The sequence below is a fragment of the Salvelinus fontinalis genome, chromosome 1 (assembly GCF_029448725.1).
Source record: "Salvelinus fontinalis isolate EN_2023a chromosome 1, ASM2944872v1, whole genome shotgun sequence".
Lineage (NCBI taxonomy): Eukaryota > Metazoa > Chordata > Actinopteri > Salmoniformes > Salmonidae > Salvelinus > Salvelinus fontinalis.
This window is the reverse complement of record NC_074665.1, coordinates 38,888,773-38,911,134: the sequence shown is the minus strand read 5'-3', so window position 1 is coordinate 38,911,134 and position 22,362 is coordinate 38,888,773. Positions and strand designations below refer to the sequence as shown.

At 43.4% G+C, this 22,362-nt stretch overlaps 1 protein-coding gene across 12 annotated transcripts in view; it reads left to right on the top strand.

Annotated features, from left to right (window-relative positions):
• The window catches only part of LOC129854082 (actin-binding LIM protein 1-like), a 151,917-nt gene that overhangs the window by 99,027 nt on the left and 30,528 nt on the right, over positions 1–22,362 (top strand). For all 12 annotated transcript variants that reach the window (XM_055920820.1, XM_055920754.1, XM_055920734.1 and 9 more), the window contains 8 exons: positions 6,645–6,771; positions 6,966–7,059; positions 14,077–14,164; positions 14,378–14,442; positions 16,568–16,645; positions 17,674–17,832; positions 18,250–18,294; positions 18,611–18,737. In XM_055920820.1, the coding sequence (XP_055776795.1) occupies positions 6,645–6,771; positions 6,966–7,059; positions 14,077–14,164; positions 14,378–14,442; positions 16,568–16,645; positions 17,674–17,832; positions 18,250–18,294; positions 18,611–18,737 (783 nt within the window). The remainder of the gene's footprint in view (positions 1–6,644; positions 6,772–6,965; positions 7,060–14,076; positions 14,165–14,377; positions 14,443–16,567; positions 16,646–17,673; positions 17,833–18,249; positions 18,295–18,610; positions 18,738–22,362) is intronic.

Sequence of the window (22,362 nt, the reverse complement as noted above, 5' to 3'; positions counted from 1 at the left end):
GGAAAAAATATTTTTGCTCAGTTTAGTCTAAAGAAGGCCAGTTTCATTGCTTCTTTATGCAGAACAACAGTTTTCAGCTGTGCTAACAATTGCAAAAGGGTTTTCTAAAGATCAATTATAAACTTGTATTAGCTAACACAACATGCCATTTTTCGCGCAGGAGTGATGGTTGCTAATAATGGGCCTCTATACGCCTATGTAGATATTCCATTAAAAATCAGCCGTTTCCAGCTACAGTAGTTATTTACAACATTAACAATGTCTACACTGTATTTCTGATCAAATTGATGTTATTTAAAATGTACAAAAAAATCTGCTGTTCTTTCAAAAACAAGGACCCTAAGTGACCCCAAATTTTTGGAACGGTAGTGTATGTAATTGTATGTTTTTATTTTTTTTAAATAAATTTGCAAACATTTCCAAAAACCTGTTTTTTGCTTTGTCATTATGGGATAGTGTGTGTAGATTAATTAGAGAAAAACAACAACAATTTACTCAATTTTAGAATAAGGCTGTAATGTGGCTACCCCTACCCCGGTCAACTGCCCTGCACCCCCCACAGCAACTCGCCCAAGCCTCCCCTATTTCTCCATTACCCATATACAGATAGCTAATGTTCTGAAAGAGCTGCAAAATCTGGACCGCTACAAATCAGCCGGGCTAGACAATCTGGACCCTCTCTAGCTAAAATGATCTGCCGAAATTGTTGCAACCCCTATTACTAGCCTCTTTTGTATCGTCTGAGATTCCCAAAGATTGGAAAGCTGCCGCGATCATCCCCCTCTTCAAATGTGGAGACACTCTAGACACAAACTGCTACAAACCTATATGTCTTACCCTGCCTTTCTAAGGTCTTCGAAAGCCAAGTTAACAAACAGATTACCGACCATTTCGAATCCCACCGTACTTTCTCCGCTATGCAATCTGGTTTCAGCGCTGGTCATGGGTGCACCTCAGCCACGCTCAAGGTCCTAAACGTTATCATAACCGCCATCGATAAGAGACATTACTGTGCAGCCATATTCATCGATCTGGCCAAGGTTTTCGACTCTGTCAATCACCACATTCTTATCGGCAGACTCAGCCTTGGTTTCTCAAATGACTGCCTCGCCTGGTTCACCAACTACTTCTCAAACAGAGTTCAGTGTGTCAGAGTTCAGTCTCTATGGGAGTGCCACGGGGTTCAATTCTCGGGCCGACTCTTTTCTCTGTATACATCAATGATGTCGCCTATGCTGCTGGTGATTCTCTGATCCACCTCTACGCAGACGACACAATTCTGTATACTTCTGGCCCTTCTTTGGACACTTAACTAACCTCCAGACGAGCGTCAATGCCATACAACTCTCATTCTGTGGCCTCCAACTGCTCTTAAATGCAAGTAAAACTAAATGCATGCTTTTCAACCGATCGCTGCCCGCACCTGCCCGCCCATCCAGCATCACTACTCTGGACAACTACAAATACCTAGATGTCTGTTTAGACTGTAAACTCTCCTTCCAGACTCGCATTAAGCAACCAATCCAAAATGTAATCTAGAATCAACTTCCTATTTCACAACAAAGCATCCTTCACTCATGCTGCCAAACATACCCTCGTAAAACTGACCATCCTACCGATCCTCGACTTCGGAGATGTCATTTACAAAATAGCCTCCAACACTCTACTCAACAAATTGGATGCAGTCTATCACAGTGCCATCCGTTTTGTCATTAAAGCCCCATATACTACCCACCACTGACCTGTACTCTCTCGTTGGCTGACCATCGCTTCATACTCGTCGCCAAACCCACTGTTTCCAGGTCATCTACAAGTCTTTGCTAGGTAAAGCCCCACCTTATCTCAGCTCACTGGTCACCATAGCAGAATCCACCCGTAGCACACGCACCACCAGGTATATCTTACTGGTCACCCCCAAAGCCAATTCCTAATTTGGCCGCCTTTCCTTCCAGTTCTCTGGTGCCATTGACTGGAACGAACTGCAAAAATCACTGAAGCTGGAGACTCATATCTCCCTCACTAGCTTTAAGCACCAGCTGTCAGAGCAGCTTGCAGATCACTGCACCTGTACATAGCCCATCTGTAAATAGCCCATCCAACTACCTCATCCCCATACTGTATTTATTTATCTATCTATCTTGCTCCTTTCCACCCCATTATCTCTACTTGCACATTCATCTTTTGCACATCTATCACTCCATTGTTTAATTGGTATATTGTAATTACTTCGCCACCATGGCCTATTTATTGCCTTTACCTCCCTCATCTTACCTCATTTGCACACACTAAATATAGACTTTTTCAACTGTATTATTGACTGTATGTTTGTTTATTCTATGTGTAACTATGTTGTTGTATGTTTCGAACTGCTTTGCTTTATCTTGGCCAGGTTGCAGTTGTAAATGAGAACTTGTTCTCAACTAACCTACCTGGTTAAATAAGGTGAATTAAAAATCCTTTAAAAAAATTACAAAATGGAGTAAGTGAAGGGGTCTGAATACTTTCCGAATGCACTGTATACTGAAGCAGAGGCAAAAACAGGGCAATCAATTACCAGTCTAATAGTACGGAAATTGACAGCATCACTAGTCCTTTGCTAGTGCTTTGACCAAGGGCCCATTCCGGTAGTTGACGAGGAGGCAGGCAACGGTGTAGAGCTGGTTGATGCACCCAATGATGGAGAGAGGGATGACCATGTCAAACAGCTTGTGCTCGTTCACTCTGTGAATCAGTTGCTCCACATGGACCCTCAGCCGAGCAATGGCTTGCGTCTCCTTGACTTCTGCTGCTGGCATCTGTACCCTCTGAGAGGAAAGAACCGTCCTTGGGACCTTGCAGGGCACACAGTCGTCCACGAATTATGGACATCCCTGCTTTCAGCACAGACACGATGCCCGACTGCTTCAGGATCTCCTTGTCACTTACAGAACCTCAGTGCAAACACCTTTGTTTTAGCCCTTTACTATGTGGTGCCATGCCAATCATCGCCTTGAAAGTGCAGTGGGACTTCATTCTGAAGCAGGAGAGAAGATCGTGTTTGGCAACACAACTCTGTGCAGTCTATCACCACGTGTGTCTGTGTATTCCTTGAATTCCTCTCGCAGGTGAGCCTTGACTGCTTCCTCGGACATCCAGATACACACTGACCCAAGAACTGTGTAAAGAAAGTTGCCCCATGTTGTCACGATGCGTCTCACAGTCAACTTGTGGATGTTGAATCTGTGGGCCAGATCCCTCTACTTCAGACTCAGACATGTACATGGACTGCAGGAAAAAAGGATTATGGAGAAAAAAAAAGGATTATGATGCATGAATATGCAAAATTATAACTAAAATGATCAATCCTCCAGAGGGCAGAAATTATTCACTGTTGTAGGTTTATGATTTATCTTCCCTCCCTAACCCAGAAAGATCCATTATCATGATTGGTTTAATGGATTCAAGTAGATTCAAGTAGCATCAAGCTTGTCAAAGTGGCATTTAGCCCTTCTGTGTTTGTCTAACGTCAGTTGTAGCTTTGATGATTAACATTACCAGGAAATGCAAAGGTAAATTCAAGTAGTATGACCTCATTCCTCTTTGCAGCTGCCCTTGTTATAGTCACTCGTACCATGTTATGGGATGCCAGTTCGATGAGCTTCTGGGAGGCCATTAGGTGGGCATACTTCGCAAACCTACACTCACTGGCCAGTTTATTAGGTACACCCATCTGGTACTGGGTCGGACCCCCCTTTGCCTCCAGAACAGCCTGAATGATTTGGGGTATTCTACAAGGTGTCGGAAATGTTCCACAGGGATGTTGGTCCAGATTGGACGGTGGTACATTCATGCTGCAAACAGCCTGTTCTATGTCATCCGAAAGATGCTCTATTGGGTTGAGGTCTGGGACTGTGCAGGGCACTCAAGTAAACTGAACTCGTTGTCATGCGATGCATTTTTGTGAACGGGGTGGTGTACCTAATAAACTCGCCGGTGAGTGTATATGTCAGAAGTGGGAAATATGATGAATGAGAAGAATGACGTAATTGATATCTAATCCTAGGTGCTGTTACTGCCTCGATCGGTAAGTACTACCCAGGAGTATATAACGCGTCAATAACACCTACAGCGTCATTGTGCAAAATGGTACGCAGCATCATCTGGATATGTGTACCACAAAAGTTCAAAATTCACATTCTGCTACCATTTCTGTCAACTCATCGACGCATACAATTTGATGCATACTGTACGTTCTATTAATCCAACGTACAGTATGCACCACACAGAACACACTGCAACGCAATGCTGCAAAGCAAACGCAGTGTTCCATTGGAAATGAATGTACTTCTGGTGTACCAAAACACAATGACACTGTCGGTGCGATCGAGGCGTAAGACACAAGATCCTTTTATTGCCACCAGGGCAACAAAATAACACCAGACAAATGCAGATAAATTAAGGAATGATGAGAAAAGAAAATATTATTGTTACCTACAACAAAGATCAAGGCAATGCTTTTGTGCAAACATTTTTTTTATTTGATTTTTTTTTACCCCCCTTTTCTCCCCAATTTCGTGGTATCCAATTGTTAGTAGTTACTATCTTGTCTCATCGCTACAACTCCCGTACGGGCACGGGAGAGACGAAGGTCGAAAGCCATGCGTCCTCCGAAACACAACCCATCCAAGCCGCACTGCTTCTTAACACAGCGCATCCAACCCGGAAGCCAGCCGCACCAATGTGTCGGAGGAAACACTGTGCACCTGGCGACCTGGTTAGCGTGCACTGCGCCCGGCTTGCCACAGGAGTCGCGATGAGACAAGGATATCCCTACCGGCCTAACCCGGACAACGCTAGGTCAATTGTGCGTCACCCCATGGACCACCCGGTCGCGGCCGGCTGCGACAGAGCCTGGGCGCGAACCCAGAGTCTCTGGTGGCACAGCTAGCACTGCGATGCAGTGCCCTAGACCACCTGTGCAAACATTTTAAAGCCTTTATTAAACAAAGCATTTATTTAGGTTGGTTTTTACTTAATTTGTTGCATGCTTATTTTTACACATTGTTTCTACTCAAGCCACAACACAGTTTTGGTCTCAGTCTAGTTAGACCTTGTTTTAAATTACCTTTTGATACCACATATTATTCATTTTATAGAAGCAAAGCAGCACTCTTTATCCTCTCTATATTATTATCATTACCATAACCTACCTTGTCTAGAACCGTGTGTCGGAGGCAGCAAAATCGCTCCAAACAGAAATCGCTGACAGACAGATATTTCCTCCACCTGTCTCCTCAGTTTCTCTACCTCCTTATGAAGATCTTCGCCTTGTTCCAGTGCCAGGTCAGCAGCGGATCAATAATCATGATCCAGGTGGAGGAAGTCATTCATCCACCTGAGCCAGCTCATAAGTTGGTTGCTCTCTCCTTTGCCATACCCCAGGTCTTGGCGCTGTAACTGAATAGTCATTCCACTGGAACAGGGTGGGGAGAGCTCCCTTCCTGAGTAGCCGACGTCCAGTGGGAGTTAAAGGCTCGATCAAGTCATCACTTTGGAAGTGGCAGCTGCAGACCCTTGTATGGGAGGTGATGTTGAAACTCACATCAAATTTTCCAGTGCAGGTTTGAAAGCTCAACATGGAGTTGATCTTGGAGGAAGCCGAACACAGTGGGACACAGCAATGCTCAGCTGTACTGCTACCATCATGTCGTAAAATTGTAAAAACCTTGCTTGAACTAATTTGAGGTTAGGCTATAATGGAACAAAAAAATATAACAAACGGTACAAATAAAAATATAAGATTTGTTTGACTGACAATTTATGCTTTCCCTGCTAGTTGTCTATTGTATCAAAGATGATGAGTGCGCAATACCGGTAATCAAGGGCTAGCTGTAATTTTTTCCGAAATACATAGGCTAGTGGGCATGCATAAAGCGAATTGTTACACAGAAATGATTTGATATTGAGATTAAAAAAGGCTGCATTGGAACTTTAAAAAGAGCTGAGTGTACAAAGTCCAGGCAGTGCTTTCCTGTTTGTTTGTTTTCTTCTGTTAGGTGTCAAATGAACACGACCCTGGTTTCTCTCTGTGTTGCCAGTTAGCTTATATACACGGTTAGCCATAAATAAGGGATGCTGATTCTCCTCATGTCATCATTTCAAGCTCTTTATACTCGGTGTGTCACCACACATGTCATGGGATAACACTGGGATCCTATGACATGACTGGGAGCTTAGAAAGAGGTGATATATTTATTTGTAGATCGCCTGGATAAGCTTTTGGTAATTAAGTGATAATGCCCGATAATGCCCAAGAAGCCGGTGTTTGTTGTATATATTGGCACAGTTGTTAGGCCCGAGACGAAGTCATTGTTATAATATTGTTTTCCAGTAGCCTAATTACGAGTGAACTTAGAAATAACACAAACAGGCTATGAACAACATACCTTATACCGTTCTCGTCTGTTTTTACAAGGAGTGAGATGGGCTTTGGTGCCAATATATCCAACAAACACAGGCTTCTCGGCATTATCACTTATATATACCTAAACGGAAGATTGAAGCACCCATTAATAAGCCATGGCTATTGGGCCTCTGCCACCATCTAGCGTATAGGTTTTGAATAGATGTAAACTATTGTTTGTGTTTGTGTGTGTGTTTTACAGGCTGTACAGGCTGTGGTAGAGACATTAAGAATGGTCAGGCTCTCTTAGCACTGGAGAGACAGTGGCACCTGGGCTGCTTTAAGTGTAAGGCCTGTCAAAAAGTCCTCACTGGGGAGTACATCAGCAAGTAAGTCTACCAACTATTATACACATGGAATGCTTACACACATAATGAAATACACAGTGTACTTGCAGACAAAGTAAAATCCACTATTATATTATTTTATACACACAACATACTTGCAGACACAGTGAAATATACTATTCTATTTTATCCTATTCTAATGCAGTCTCTCTGTATTCTCCTATCTCTTTGCTCAGGGATGGCGCACCCTATTGTGAGAAGGACTACCAGATCCATTTTGGGGTCCAGTGCGAGGCATGCCAGCAGTTTATCACAGGCAAAGTGCTGGAGGTAAGCCAATCACCAATCACCTAACATTCATCATGAGAGAGGAGAGAGAGGAGGAGGCGGGACTGAGAAAGGTAATGGCGGACTGAACAAAGTTATGTAGAGCACCTCAAGATAAAAACGTAATATTCAATATCGGCAAGTTAGACTAAATATTAGCACTACACAATCTGGTGAGTGATAACCTTCAATCTGGATAATAACACAAAACAAATCTTAAGACATTTATCGACAAATATTACAAAACAAGCAACACCCAAACATGACGGAGAGTAAGACAAGGGAACCGATTTCTAAACGAAAACGTGATTCTTCTACAGACAGACGATTTAATATTTTCACCACCGGGAATGGTGAAGGTCGAAACCGATCTGTTAAAATCAATAAATGACAAACTGGGTATACTTGAAATAGTCAGTAAGGATATAAAATAATTCAAGGCATGCCTCGAGATGAGTGATGAAAAAGCTGCGACATTGGAGAAGGAAACACACAACCTAAAAAGGGACAGTCAATAAGATTGAAACCGAAGTGAATTTACTTAAATAGGAGAACACCGTTCTGAGAGAAGCCTTACTTGACATACAGACTAGATCCATGAGAGAATCTGGTACGTACAGGTATCCAAGAGAAAGAAGGAGAAGTTCCTGAATCTGTAGTTAGAGAGTTCCTCCTTACAGCGCTTCAGATTCCATGCGAAGCTATCGACAAAATCCAACTCGAACGTGTACACCGCTTTGGACAGAGAGGGCAAAGATATGAACACCCAATCGTTGCCAAATTTGCTTCATTTAAAGATAAAATAATGGTTAAAAGCCTGGGTAAAAGACTTGCTGGGACCAAAATTGGCATGAATAATCAGTTCCCGAAGGAAATTGCAGAAAGGCGTAAAGTTCTGTTCTGTTCTGATTAAAAGGGAAACGAGTAGCTCTCGTCGTCGATAAACTATATATTGATAACCAGTTGTTCAGAGACAAAGACTACTCTTTGGTTATTTTAAAAAGTACAAAGTTCTCATAGATGAGGAAAATAATGAAACACAATTTTTGCCCGGTTATGGATTGTAACAATACAATAAAAAATATAGCTTTTCTATATAACTAATTGGAGCACACAAGCACTAATTCAACATGGTGAAGATAAAAACTCAGTAAGCGGAAGGCACAGTATGTGTGGATGGTGTGGTGTGTGTTTATTTTTTATTTTATTTGTTATGTTTGGGAAAGTGTGGCATTGAGTGAGAAATGAAATGGTTGCATATCCCGGAACCAATGTATTGCTGTAATGTTGTTCAGATGATGGATATACCTTTTATAATAGATTATATGTCTTATTTATTTATTGTCCTATCATGGTGGAACAGTTTTAAAATAAATTATACATTTATTTATTTATTGTCCTATCATGGGGAACTGAATTTTTTAAATAAATTTATCTAATTTATTTATTTATGATCCTATATTGATGGAACGGTCCACAACCCTATACCCTAGACACCCACCTGAATGATACTAAGGAGAAGTCCCTAACTGTTTTATGGGCCTGCTGTAAGTGGCCTGTATGCAGCCAAAATGCAGTCAGAGACCTAGAGCAGCACTGCCCCCTCAAGATTCTGAGTCTGCTTGGCAGGGTTGGTCCTGCAAAGCCAAGCCCCCTAAAGGGAGAGTATACTATACAAGGACATTCTCAAAGCTGCTAATGAGAACCTTGACGACGTTGTACCTAGCCGGTGGAGATTCCGGTGGGGTGCCCCCACCCAGGCAGTGGCAGTGCTGGCAACACTAGCTGCAGTAACCCATGGGGAATGGGTCACACTCAGACATTCAGAGAGGGGGTATTTTTATTGTGGCCTTGGTGGCACAAAATCAAATGTCTGACTGCATGGAGATGCTTGGGAATATAGTCAATACGTGGGACCGTGTTGTGGGTGTTTCAAGGAAAGGTGTACATTTGATCCCCATCATCTAGGACGTGACAATGGTTAAAATCTCTCCATTTCTACCCATTTGTTTGCATGGTCTTGCAGGCCTTCTCATACAGCTGCAACTGTAAATGCATTTGTAAATCAAGCCCTTTCTTGAGTTGGGCTCTGGGATGGTGCAACTGTTGAGAATGTGAATCAAAAGAGCTGCTGAGGCCCACCCCTTTTAGCCATGTCTGCTGCTTGTAAGTGTGGTCATGGCCCCTGTCCTTGCGCTGTCGGGGTGTAAAACGTTGGCTCCCATTTCCCTGCCCCTGCTGTTTCGGCGGGGGAAGAGGGGGATCAAGACGTTGTTGGAGAGCTTTCGAGACATGCGGCCCTGTCTTCCAGTTCCTCTGAGGTGCGGCGTTAGGGCTCACAGTTTTGTAGTCTGCTGTATGATGTTGACTGTATGATGTGGCCCAAAGGGTGAACCTGGCGTGAGGGGGAGCTCCAAGAATGTTTCCTGAACTGGCGGTGGCAGTTTAGACTGTGCCAGCCAGAGATGGCGGCGTGAGATCCCCACTGAAGCCAAAAGTGGCCGAAAGGGTGCCACTGCGATGACGCACCACACCCAGAGGGGGGAATGCAATCATCAGAGCAGGCGGACTGTATTGTGGCCCTCATCCCCTCCAGGCGTGCTCTGCGCATGCGTTCTCCAAAAGCGATGCAGGCCAGATAACTGTTGGGTTCTATAACCGCTCTCCGCGAGTCATCCAAAGTTGGAAATGTTAAGCCAACAGTGTAATATACTATGTCTATAGTACACACTGCACACTACTGTATAAAGTCAAGATTACTACGTACCTACAGTATCTGCCTTGAGTCATACACTATCTGAAGTATAGGAGATGTAAATGGAGTGTGACCTGCCTGACAGTGCGGGGAGAGCACGAGAACTCGCACATGTTTATAGCTTAGTCCTCGCTTTACATGTGTGGGTCGGCTATAACTCACGCCACGTGTAAGCTTATTCTTGCTTATTTGTTGGGGTTCAAGTTGGCAGGATGTAAGGGAAGTGTGTTTAGCAACTTAGTACTTATTCCTGCAATGGTCAACTCTCATTAAGTTAGTTACTTTGCACAGCTTGCTCACCGTGGAGATAAACGTGGTGCGCCTTGCGTCACGTTGCTCACTCTCCAGGGAGAGCTGCAAGTCCACCAGAGGGAAACATACAAAGGATCCCGAACTTGGCAAGGGTAGGCATGGAGCCCGAGGGCTAAACGAAAACTGGGAGAGTACCGGTGGACAAACCAAGACAAAGACAACTAGAACAAGCCCTCAGCACCGCAATACGAGTATCACCCAGGTTGGTACACTGTCACAAGTAATTAAACGAAGGACAAACCCAAACAAGATGCCACATGCCAAACCGAGTGGGGGGACAGCAGAGCACCCAGATAGAGAGGCTAGCTAGCAAGGATCTCTATGCTATTGATATCTGGGTATACATCTGTGCTTATACACTCTAACATAGAGCTCTTACCAAGAGAATCCTATCAGGAATGCGCAGAGAAAAGGAAGAGGTGGCCCAAGCAAGTCTCTTCTTATGGTGTCCTTTAGTAGTGGTTTCTTTGCAGCAATTCCATCATGAAGGCCTGCTTAACGCAGTTGAGATGTCTGTTACTTGAACTCTGTGAAGCATTTATTTGGGCAACAATCTGAGGTGCAGTTAACTCTAATGAACGTATCCTCTGCAGCAGAGGTAACTCTGGGTCTTCATTTCCTGTGGCGGTCCTTAATGAGAACCAGTTTCATTATAGCGCTTGGTGGTTTTGGCGACTGCACTTGAAGGAACTTTCAAAGTTCTTGAAGTTTTCCGTATTGACTGAACTTCATGTCCTAACGTAATGATGGACTGTCGTTTCTCTTTGCTTATTTGAGCTGTTCTTGCAATAACCAATAACTTGGTATTTTACCAAATAGGGCTATCTTCTGTATACCAACCCTACCCTGTCACAACACAACTGATTGGCTCAAACGCATTAAGAAGGAAAGAAATTCCACAAATTAACTTTTAACAAGGCACGCCTGTTAATTGAAATACATTCCAGGTGACTACCTCATGAAACTGGTTGAGAGAATGCCAAGTGTGCAAAGCTGTCATGAAGGCAAAGGGCTACTTTGAATAATCTCAAATATATAATATAATATATAATAACACTTTTTTGGTTACTACATGATTCCATATGTGTTATTTCATAGTTTTGATGTCTTCACTATTATTCTACAATGTAAAAAATAGTAAAACATTTAGAAAAACCATGGAATGAGTAGGTGTGTCCAAACTTTTGAGTGGTACTATAAGTACTAGAAATACATGTTTATACAGTTGAAGTCGGAAGTTTACATACACCTTAGCCAAGTACATTTAAACTCAGTTTTTCACAATTCCTGACATGTAATCCTAGTAAAAATTGCCACAATAAGTTGGGTGAATTTTGGCCGATTCCTCCTGACAGAGCTGGTGAAACTGAGTCAGGTTTGTAGGCCCCCTTGCTCGCACACGCCTTTTCAGTTCTGCCCACACATTTTCTATAGGATGAGGTCAGGGCTTTGTGATGGACACTCCAATACCTTGACTTTGTTGTCCTTAATTTGCCACAACTTATAAGTATGCTTAAGGTCATTGTCCATTTGGAAGACCCATTTGCGACCAAGCTTTAACTTCCTGACTGATGTCTTGAGATGTTGTTTCAATATATCCACATAATTTGCCTTTCCTCATGATGCCATCTATTTTGTGACGTGCACCATTTCCTCCTGCAGCAAAGCACCCACACAACATGATGCTGCCACCCCTGTGCTTCACGGTTGGGATGATGTTCTTGCAAACTTCCCCCTTTTTCCACCAAACATAACAATGGTCATTATGGCCAAACAGTTCTATTTTTGTTTCATCAGACCAGAGGACATTTCTCCAAAAAGTACGATCTTTGTCCCCATGTGCAGTTAAAACCCGTAGTCTGGCTTTTTTATGGCGGCTTTGGAGCAGTGGCTTCTTCCTTGTTGAGCGGCCTTTCAGGTTATGCCGATATAGGACTCGTTTTCCTGTGGATATAGATACTTTTGTACCTCCCAAGGATGAGCCAGACTTGTGGTCTACAAATTTTTATCTGAGGTCTTGGCTGATTTCTTTTGATTTTCCCATGATGTCAAGCAAAGAGGCACTGAGTTTGAAGGTAGGCCTTGAAATACATCCACAGGTACACCTCAAATTGACGTCAATTAGCCTATCAGAAGCTTCTAAAACCATGACATAATTTTCTGGAATTTTCCACGCTGTTTAAAGGCACAGTCAACTTAGAGTGTGTGAACTTCTGGCTCATGTGAATTGTGATACAGTGAATTATAAGTGAAATAATCTGTTTGTAAACAATTGTTGGAAAAATTACTTGTGTCATGCACAAAGTAGATGTCCTACCCGACTTGCCAAAACTATAGTTTGTTCACAAGAAATTTGTGGATTGGTTGAAAAACGAGTTTTAATGACTCCAACCTAAGTGTATGTAAACTTCCGACTTCAACTGTATATGATTTTGTGTTCAGTAATTTATTTCCAGATTTTATTGTATTTCATTATTTATGTTTTGAGTGAACTATGTAGTTTGTGATTCTCTGGGCATAGATATTTTAAAGTAAATTGCATTCTGAATATTGTATTCTTTATATTTGAATTATTATTTTGGGCATTAGTCTGGGTTTATTGTTTGATATACATTTCAGTATGTTCTGTTCTCTCTGTGTATCCTTTACTATTTTTCCAATACCTACTTTTACCTGAATGGAAGTGACCCTGAAAATCGGAGTTGTTTTGACAAGACAGTAAATGAGAGAGTATTCATGGGGTATATTATACCCTTCATTTGCAGTCAATGGTTTTCTAAGTTTTCAGATCCTCTGCAGCAACAGGTGACATGTCATTTTTAAGGAGTCATTTTATTATCACGATTACATTGTGCTCTGAGAATGGCCTTAGCTGCTGCAGACAATATGCAAATCAGGCCACTGAGTGTTACTGGGTATGGGACCTCACTAATGGGTCATGAGTGCTTTAGCCTTGTTTATCCACTGGCTACACAGAGGGATGAGACATTTTCCTATTATCTATCACCAAGAGAAGCCTTATTACTTTAAGCCTGGAAGGCAGTGACATTATCCAAATATTTGATTTCCCATAACTCATACTTGGTTTGCATCTCTGTCTGCAGACACACTGGCACCTACTATGGCCGGAAGGAGAGAGTGGAGGGGGAGAGAGAGACAGAGAGGAATAACAGCAGCAAATGAGAGAGTGGGCAAGCAGAATGATTTGTGTCACTTACATTGAGGCGTACAGATATGTTGCTTTGTTCAATTCTGGATACACTGATGAAATGGAGCCATTTCTACTCTTTCATTCCCAAGGGATTTGGCCATGACAGAGTGTGTGTGCAGAAGATTAATCAGGAGATTACATTAGAGCATTTCACAATTCCGCTAAAGATCAATTGTTTTTGTGTAAACACATCGATACTAGAGTTTTGATTAGTGCGGTGTGTGTGTGTGTGTGTGTGTATGTGGAAGGTAGTCCTGATCCAACAGGGATGGTTAAAGACACATTTCCCAGGCCATAGCCCCATATCTGTGGCACCCATTTGGGTATTTATCTCTTCTGGTCAGTGTCCCGTTCCTAAATGCATTAGTGAAATGTCACTGTGTATGCAAAGCACCTCATTATGCAGTATCAGGGGAGGATACTTTTGACTTAAGTACTGTACAAAGGGAAGATCGCTCCTATATTTGAAGGTAGGTTTAATGATCATGCTAGACAGTGAACCCTTTGTAGTGTGCCTGGATTAATGGAAGGTTGATTTAATCAGTTAACTGTTAACAGTTTGTGTACTACATTGATGTAATGTCAATGTCTCTTGACTGCTCTTGCGAAGAAATGTACATACACTGGACATTACACTAAACCATGCCCTGGATGGAATAGTGAGTCTGCATGGCCACAAGTGGATCATATATTCCAGTCCTTAATGATATCTGTGCGTGTGTTTTGTGTGTGTTGTTTCCAGGCAGGGGACAAACACTACCATCCCAGCTGTGCACGATGCAGCAGGTGCAACCAGATGTTCACAGAAGGAGAAGAGATGTACCTGCAAGGTAAGTAGCCAGATGGGCTGACATTATGATTGAAGCATTTTAAGGGTTATTACCGTATAGCTGGGGTGGTTTAGGCTGGTCCCAGATCTGCTGTATAGCCAAGTCTTAGGTTTGAACATACATGTTGGCAAGATAGCACAAACATATCTGGGACCAGGTTAGGTTTGGATGTTATTGTTCTCTAAGACCATCTGTCTCTGTTCTGTTCCACAGGATCAACCGTGTGGCACCCTGGGTGTAAGAACACAACCAGAACAGAGGAGCAACAGAGGGAACAGGTAGGAATCTATCTGGACATGAATGACCCCTTGTACCTTGACCTTGTTTGCGTTGTGCAAGTGTTTCTTCTGTGTCAGCCAGTCCCAATTTGCTCCCCATACCCCTTCCCATTGGACCTAAACCTTCGATGTGTGCAGATGTGTAAGTAATACATCAAAAAAGTTGATTGGTCGCTTACACAGATCTGTAGGTCTTATAGCAGGTGCAGCGAAATGCTTATGTTACTAGCTCCAATAGTACAGTAGAATGTCTCGCAAATACACAAATAATTTTAAAAATCCAAACAAAAAAATCCAGAAATAACCATCCAAAGTAGATATATTAGAGTGAGCATGTTTGAGAATATAAATACGTGGTGACTATAGACAGTATATAATTTTGAAAATAAAATGGTATGTACAGTAGTAGGTACAGTATATTAGGATGAGCTATGTCGAGAATACAGTGTATACAGACACAGTGAGTAAACAACAGTGTATTAAAAAGAATGAGGTGACCAGCATTCAATGACTTTATACATGGGGCAGTAGTCTCAATGTGCAGGACTGAGTACCAGACAGGTAGCCGGCTAGTGATGGTTGTTCAATAGTCTGATGGCCTGGTCATAAAAGCTGTTTCTCAGTCATTGTCCCGGCTGACGCGCCTGTACCGTCTCTGTCTGCTAGATGGTAGCAGGGTGAATAGACCGTGGCTTGGGTGCCTGAGGTCTATATAAAGATCTTCTTGGCCTTCCTTCAACACTGAGTGCTGTAAATGTCCTGGAGGGCAGGCAGCGTGGCCCCGGTGATGCACCACCCTCTGGAGAGCCACGTGGCTGATGGTGATGCAGTTTCCGTAACAGGTGGTGATGCAGCCCTACAGAAGAGTATGGTGGAAGCTCCACCACTACACGGCCTATACCTACCCAGACCTCTCAGATCTGCAAACATCAAAGAGTTGGGGCTAAAAGGAAGGGTTAGAGACTGGCTGTGTCTGTGTTACTGGTTTTTAGGCGGGCTAAAATGTATTTCTAGGCTGCACAGACACCTCCCCTTTAACCTTTGTCCGTCTTATGTCTACCTCTGTATGTAGTGTGTGTCCCTCACTCTGTGGTGGTCGTGTGCGTGTGAGCTGCAGGTTTGGGGTCAATTACATTTAATTTCAGTCAATTCACGAGGTATTGAATTAACTGGAATTCCAATTGAAAAGCATTGAGAATTTAAAGAAAATTTGGAATTAGAATGTCAGTTTACTTCCGTAATTGATTGAATTGGAATGGAATTGACCCTATCCCTGGTGAGCTGTGACTTGGACCGCTGAATGGGCTTCATCTAAGTCAGGTTGGAGAGGAGGCACAGCACAGCCCCCTCTCAGACACACTCATGTGGAAGGAGTAAGGGCTAAAGAGAAGGACATATTTGAGTGGTAGATATAAAAATGGTTCAAATTATACATGAACTTTTGGGGATGCCCAATGTCTCTTGAGGACACCGATTTGTTATGGGGGCACCCAGCCACCCCTGTAATTTGAGCCACGAAGATAAGTATCAAACAATATATAGTGATGGTTGTTTTCACCCTAAAACTCTTTATAAAGCCTCCGTTTATAGTAACCATGTGGTTGTGAAAACATAATTTGTGTCAATCAATACATGAATTCAGGACTGTTGTTTCCATCTGAAGTTCATTGCCCGTGGGAATGCATGTGGTATTTACAGTGTTAAGGACATTACTAAGTCACAATGCAAATGCCCTCATTCACTGTGCAAGAGGCAAATGAATGACGTCATTGCAAGATAATGTTTTTTTTTTTTTTTTTTTTTTTTAAGATTAAATCTACTTGTCATGTTACAATGTGGTGGAATTTCAAAAACAAAGTTAGGTGTTAAACTGTCTTTTCTTTATTGAACCTTTATTCATCCAGGCGAGTCAATTAAGAACAAATCCTTCTTTAAAACGACGGCCTGATGAATTCTTATTTTCTCCTCTTTTTGATGAAGCAGTGATTGAGTGGACAAATGTCATTCCTCATTTGCAAACTGAGGCGAACACAATACTGTAGCAACTTTGATCCAACGCCTCTAAAACTCATCGAGAAGTTGTTGGGATGTTGTCTTGACTTCCTTTTCTGTTCTCCTCTTGCAGCCTTCAAGGTCGTCATCCGAGAGTATCTGTTCCAGACCTGGTTCAAGCATACATGGCTCACCAGGTCATACCATATATGTGAGTTCTGTCTACCATACAACTACCCTCACACACATACTGGGTTGGATGTACTCCTTATATTTTTTTATAGGCCACATCTTCCCTAGGGAAGCTTAAGATAAATTGTCATTCCATGTGTGAACTTTGTCTAACATGCTGACCAGATCGCGTGTGGCATTGCGCGCATGTTGATTTTGTCCCCCCACACCAGACGCCATCAGGACACACAGGTTGAATCGTTAAAACAAACTCTGAACCAATTGTATTAATTTGGGGACAGGTTGAAAGGTTGAAAAGCATTAAACATTTATGGCAAATTAGCTAGCTAGCTTGTTGTTGCTAGCTAATTTGTCCTGGGATATAAACATTGGGTTGTTATTTTACCAGAAAAGCACAGACTAATCCACAGAATAAAGGGTAAAGGTTTGTTTTCTAGTAATTGCTCCTCCTTCAGGCTTCTTCTTCTTTGGACTTTAAAAGGTGAATTACCACAACCGACTGGAGTGTGGACCTCAGTTCATCTTGCAAACACCCACGTGGGTATATACTCCTAAAAACCAACGAGAAGATGGCACGTGGGTATATGTTCCTAAAAACCAATGAGGATATTGGAGAGGCAGGACTTGCGGCGCGTCGAGTGTCACAAATAGAACCAAGTTAAATTTTAGCGCCTGGCCACGTAGACGCTCGCGAGCAGTGTGAGTGCAATGATTGAATAACATGTACATTTATTTTGCAACGCTCGCCCACGCGACACGTCCGGTCTGCTCAGCATCTTAGTCGTAGACCTTATTCTTACCGATACATACATTTTCTGTTCAGCCTTACATCTAAAGTGGAAGGAGCCCTCTCTCTCTTATAGTTCCTTTATAGACACTGACCACTGGGGTTGTTTTTTTTGCAACCCCAGTGGTCAGGGTCTATAGAGGAACTTTTTATCTGCCCTAATACTGGCTAGTAGATGTGTGCTTTTAGTTGTGTATAACCTCTCTCGCTCTGTCTCTATGTATGTGTCGATCTGTCTATCTGTCTGTCTGTGTCCCTAGGCAAAAGTGGACAATGAGATCCTTGAATACAAGGACCTAGCCGCCATTCCCAAAGTCAAAGCCATTTATGATATAGACCGCCCTGATCTGATTACCTATGAGCCTTTGTACACCTTGTCCCTTGATGAGAGGGAGGAGAGGAGGGAGAGCGTGGGAGAGGTAATTAGCATGCAACCTAAGCATGAAAGGTGTATGTGCTTGTGCGTGTGTGACGCATCATGTTGAAATGAACAAGCCCTCATTCTGAAGTTGCAATCTGTGCCGGGTAAGTATTGGTTTGAGAGAAAACAGCTGTGATGCATACATTATATTATCCTAAATCATATCCATTTTCTCCATCTCTCCCCCCCCAGAGAGTCATGTGTCAGGCAATAAATATGTCTGTCGTTGCAGTGTGGAAGGCTAACACTTTGTGTACATTTCGTATTTAGTAATAATAATACATTATAATTATACAGCGCTTTTTCAAGGATCCAAAGTCTAGTGTTAATGTCACACTCAGGTTCACGGCAACTCACCCTTATAAAGGAAACCTATTATTGACACGAGAGTGCTCAGTCATTTTTCTGTCTACAGCTCCATACTGCGAGAAGGGAGCGTTCCCCCATGCCAGATGACAAGGTAAGACAGCCACCAACTATTCTCATTGATGATAACATGGTGTTGGTGTGTGCTTAAAGTATGTTGTACGGTGTTTCTTTGCTTACAGTATGGTCAGGATTGTTATCTAAGTTAGCTTGAAAAAGCTTGAAAACATTATCTTTCAGTCCTCAAGAAACATGTCACCTACACCATCCACTGTAGGTGGTACTGCATTACACAGGAATAAACTGTACATGTTTAGCTGCAAACGTTCAGATCGAATTACAATGAAAGGAAGATCTTGACTTTGGGTTGATAGTGATTGACAGGTGATGTAACTGTGTTGTCCCTGTAGAGCTGCTATGACATAAGGGAACGCATCCTTCAGAGGTCTACCAGTCAGGGCTCCATCGGCTCACCTGTCTACAATCGTCATAGTTACACCCCGTTGTCACGCTCACCACAGCATTTTCACAGACCAGGTGAGGGGGTGTGTTTGCAAACACATCTTTGTGTGCGTGCGCGCGCGCATGCATGCATGTATGGTTTGTATTGTTAGTCTTTACAGGTTACACAGGTGAAATGATTTAAAATAGTCTGAGATGTACGGTAGGTACTGCCTCAACACTCTTCCTTGACTATTTTAACAAGAACATAATACCACTTGTTCACATCTCACAGGAGTATCATTCATGCCTGTCACTCTTTATTAACCCCACCTTAATCTTAATTCCCCACTGCAGCTCCTCTGTTGCTGTCCTCCTATATCTTTACTCTTCACTGAGCACTCTGATAGCACTTTATAATAACTGTCATGAATAAGCCATTGTATTTATTTTATTTAACCTTTATTTAACCTTTATTTAACTAGGCATGTCATTTAAGAACACATTCTTATTTACAATGTCAGCCTACCATTATGAATGCTATAACATGGTTAATAATCTAATAATTAAATATTTATTACTGAAGTGAAACTGAGTGTTTTATTTTCTTTGCAGATTTGAAACAAACAGACAATCATAATATCAGTCAAAGATATAAAATCCCCAGTTTATGTTAAAAAAAACGACTTTATAAGAAGTTTAAAAAATAGATTATATTTGACCCAAAAAATCCATGACGTAGAGTAATGCATTGTTGGCAGAATAGATGGATGCAGTTCAATGCATGATTCATATTATTCACCAATACTTTTCTTGGTAGTCCAACAAATATTGCTATCAGGTTATAAATCACAGCTGTCCTGGTACATTGTTTGCTGCCTCTAGACATTCGGGATACAATGTTTCAGTTTCAATGACTCAATATTTTCGACAAAATCTGACAAGTGTAAAGAAGACTGGGAATGTCAATACAATCAAACTTTGGCAAGCTAGTTGAGAACAAGTTCTCATTTACAACTGCGACCTGGCCAAGATCAAGCAAAGCAGTGCGACACAAACAACAACAACAGAGTTACACATGGAATAAACAAGCGTACAGTCAATAGCACAATAGAAAAAAAGAAAGTCAATATACAGCGTGTGCAAATGGCGTGAGGAGGTAGGCAATAAATAGGCCTTAGTAGCGGAATAATTACAACTGAGCAGATTAACACGAGTGATAAATGAGCAGAGGATGATGTGCAAGTAGAGATACTGGTGTGCAAAAGAGAAGAAAAGTACATAAAAACAATATGGGGAGGAGGTAGGTAGATTGGGTTGGCTATTTACAGATGGACTATGTACAGCTGGAGCGATCGGCTAGCTGCTCAGATAGCTGATGTTTAAAGTTAGTGAGGGAAATATAAGTCTCCAGCTTCAGCGATTTTTGCAATTCGTTCCAGTCAATGGCAGCAGAGAACTGGAAGGAAAGGCGGCCAAAGTAGGTGTTGGCTTTGGGGATGACTAGTCAGATATACCTGCTGGAGCGCGTGCTACAGGTGGGTGTTGTTATCGTGACCAGTGAGCTAAGATAAGGTGGAGCTTTACCTAGCATAGACTTATAGATGACCTGGAGCCAGTGCGTCTGGCAACGAATATGTAGCGAGGGCCAGCCGACTAGAGCATACAGGTCGCAGTGGTGGGTGTTTATAAGGGGCTTTGGTAACAAAACGGATGACACTGTGATAGACTGCATCCAGTTTGCTGATTAGAGTATTGGAAGCTATTTTGTAGATGATATCGCCGAAGTCGAGGATCGGTAGGATAGTCAGTTTTACTAGGGTAAGTTTTGCGGCGTGAGTGAAGGAGGCTTTGTTGCAATGATCACAAGCCAGTCATAACCTGGCTAATAGGCTAGCTTTTATTTAGCAAGCTGAAAACACAGAGCCTAATGTTAGCTAGCTAGCTGCTGGGAGGATGTCATGTCATTGGACGAGTGGGTGAGTGCCCACACCATATAGTTATTCATTCCCGAACATAGTGTCACGATCGTGTGGGAGTGAGACGGACCAAAACGCAGCATGTGGAAAATAAGCCATCTTCCTTTTATTATTGAAGAAGGCAAAACGAAACAAAACACTTACAAACTAACAAAACAACAAACGACCGTGAAGCTAATAAACGTAGTGCACACACACAGGCTACAAACGTTCAGACATAGACAATTCCCCACAACAAACTAAAGCCTATGGCTACCTTAAATATGGCTCCCAATCAGAGACAACAGAAACCAGCTGTCTCTAATTGGGAACCCATTCAGGCAACCATAGACTTTCCTAGACAACTACACACAACATACACACTGCTAGACAACTATACTAAACATAAAGCCAACTACTCTAAATAAACCCCCTAAACCTTACAATCACCCTGGACACTACAAAACCCACATAAATACCCATGTCACACCCTGACCTAACTAAAATAATAAAGAAAACAAAGAATACTAAGGCCAGGGCGTGACATAGCCCCCCCCCCCCCCCCCCCTTAAGGTGCGAACTCCGGGCGCACCAGCACAAAGTCTAGGGGAAGGTCTGGGTGGGCATCTGACCCAGGTGGTGGCTCAGGCTCAGGGCGAGGTCCCCACCCCACCATAGTCAATCCCAGCTTATATCTCCCCCTACAAATGACCACCCTCATATTACCCCCACTTAATCTTTTGGGTAACATCGACACAAGGGGCAGCACCGGGATAGAGGAATAGCTCAGGACAGAGGGATAGCTCAGGACAGAGGGATAGCTCAGGATAGAGAGGTAGCTCAGGATAGAGAGGTAGCTCAGGATAGAGAGGTAGCTCAGGATAGAGAGGCAACTCCGGACTGAAAGGCAGCTCCGGACAGAGAGACAGCTCTGGACTGAGGGGCAGTTCTGGATAAATAGCCGCTCTGGGCTGAGGGACAGCTCATGACTGGCTGACGGCTCTGGACGCTCATGGCTGGCTGACGGCTCTAGACGCTCATGGCTGGCTGACGGCTCTAGACGCTCATGGCTCACTGGCGGCTCTGGCAGATCCTGTCTGGTTGGCGGCTCTGGCAGATCCTGTCTGGTTGGCGGCTCTGGCAGATCCTGTCTGGTTGGCGGCTCTGGCAGATCCTGTCTGGTTGGCGGCTCTGGCAGATCCTGTCTGGTTGGCGGCTCTGGCAGATCCTGTCTGGTTGGCGGCTCTGGCAGATCCTGTCTGGTTGGCGGCTCTGGCAGATCCTGTCTGGTTGGCGGCTCTGGCAGATCCTGTCTGGTTGGCGGCTCTGGCAGATCCTGACTGACGAATGGCTCTAGCGGCTCCTGACTGACTAACGGCTCTGACGGCTCTGGACAGACGGGCGGCTCTACTGGCTCGGGACAGACGGATGGCTCAGACGGCGCTGGGGAGACGGATGGCTCAGACGGCGCTGGGGAGACGGATGGCTCAGACTGATCCTGTCTGGCGGAAGGCTTTAGCGGCTCCTGTCTGGCAGAAGGCTCTAGCGGCTCCTGTCTGGCGGAAGGCTCTGTAGGCTCACGGCAGACGGGCGGCTTTGCAGGCTCATGGCAGACGGGCGGCTTTGCAGGCTCATGGCAGACGGGCGGCTTTGAAGGCTCAATACAGACGGGCAGTTCAGTCACCGTTGGGCAGACGGCAGACTCTGGCCGGCTGAGACGCACTGTAGGCCTGGTGCGTGGTGCCGGAACTGGAGGTACCGGG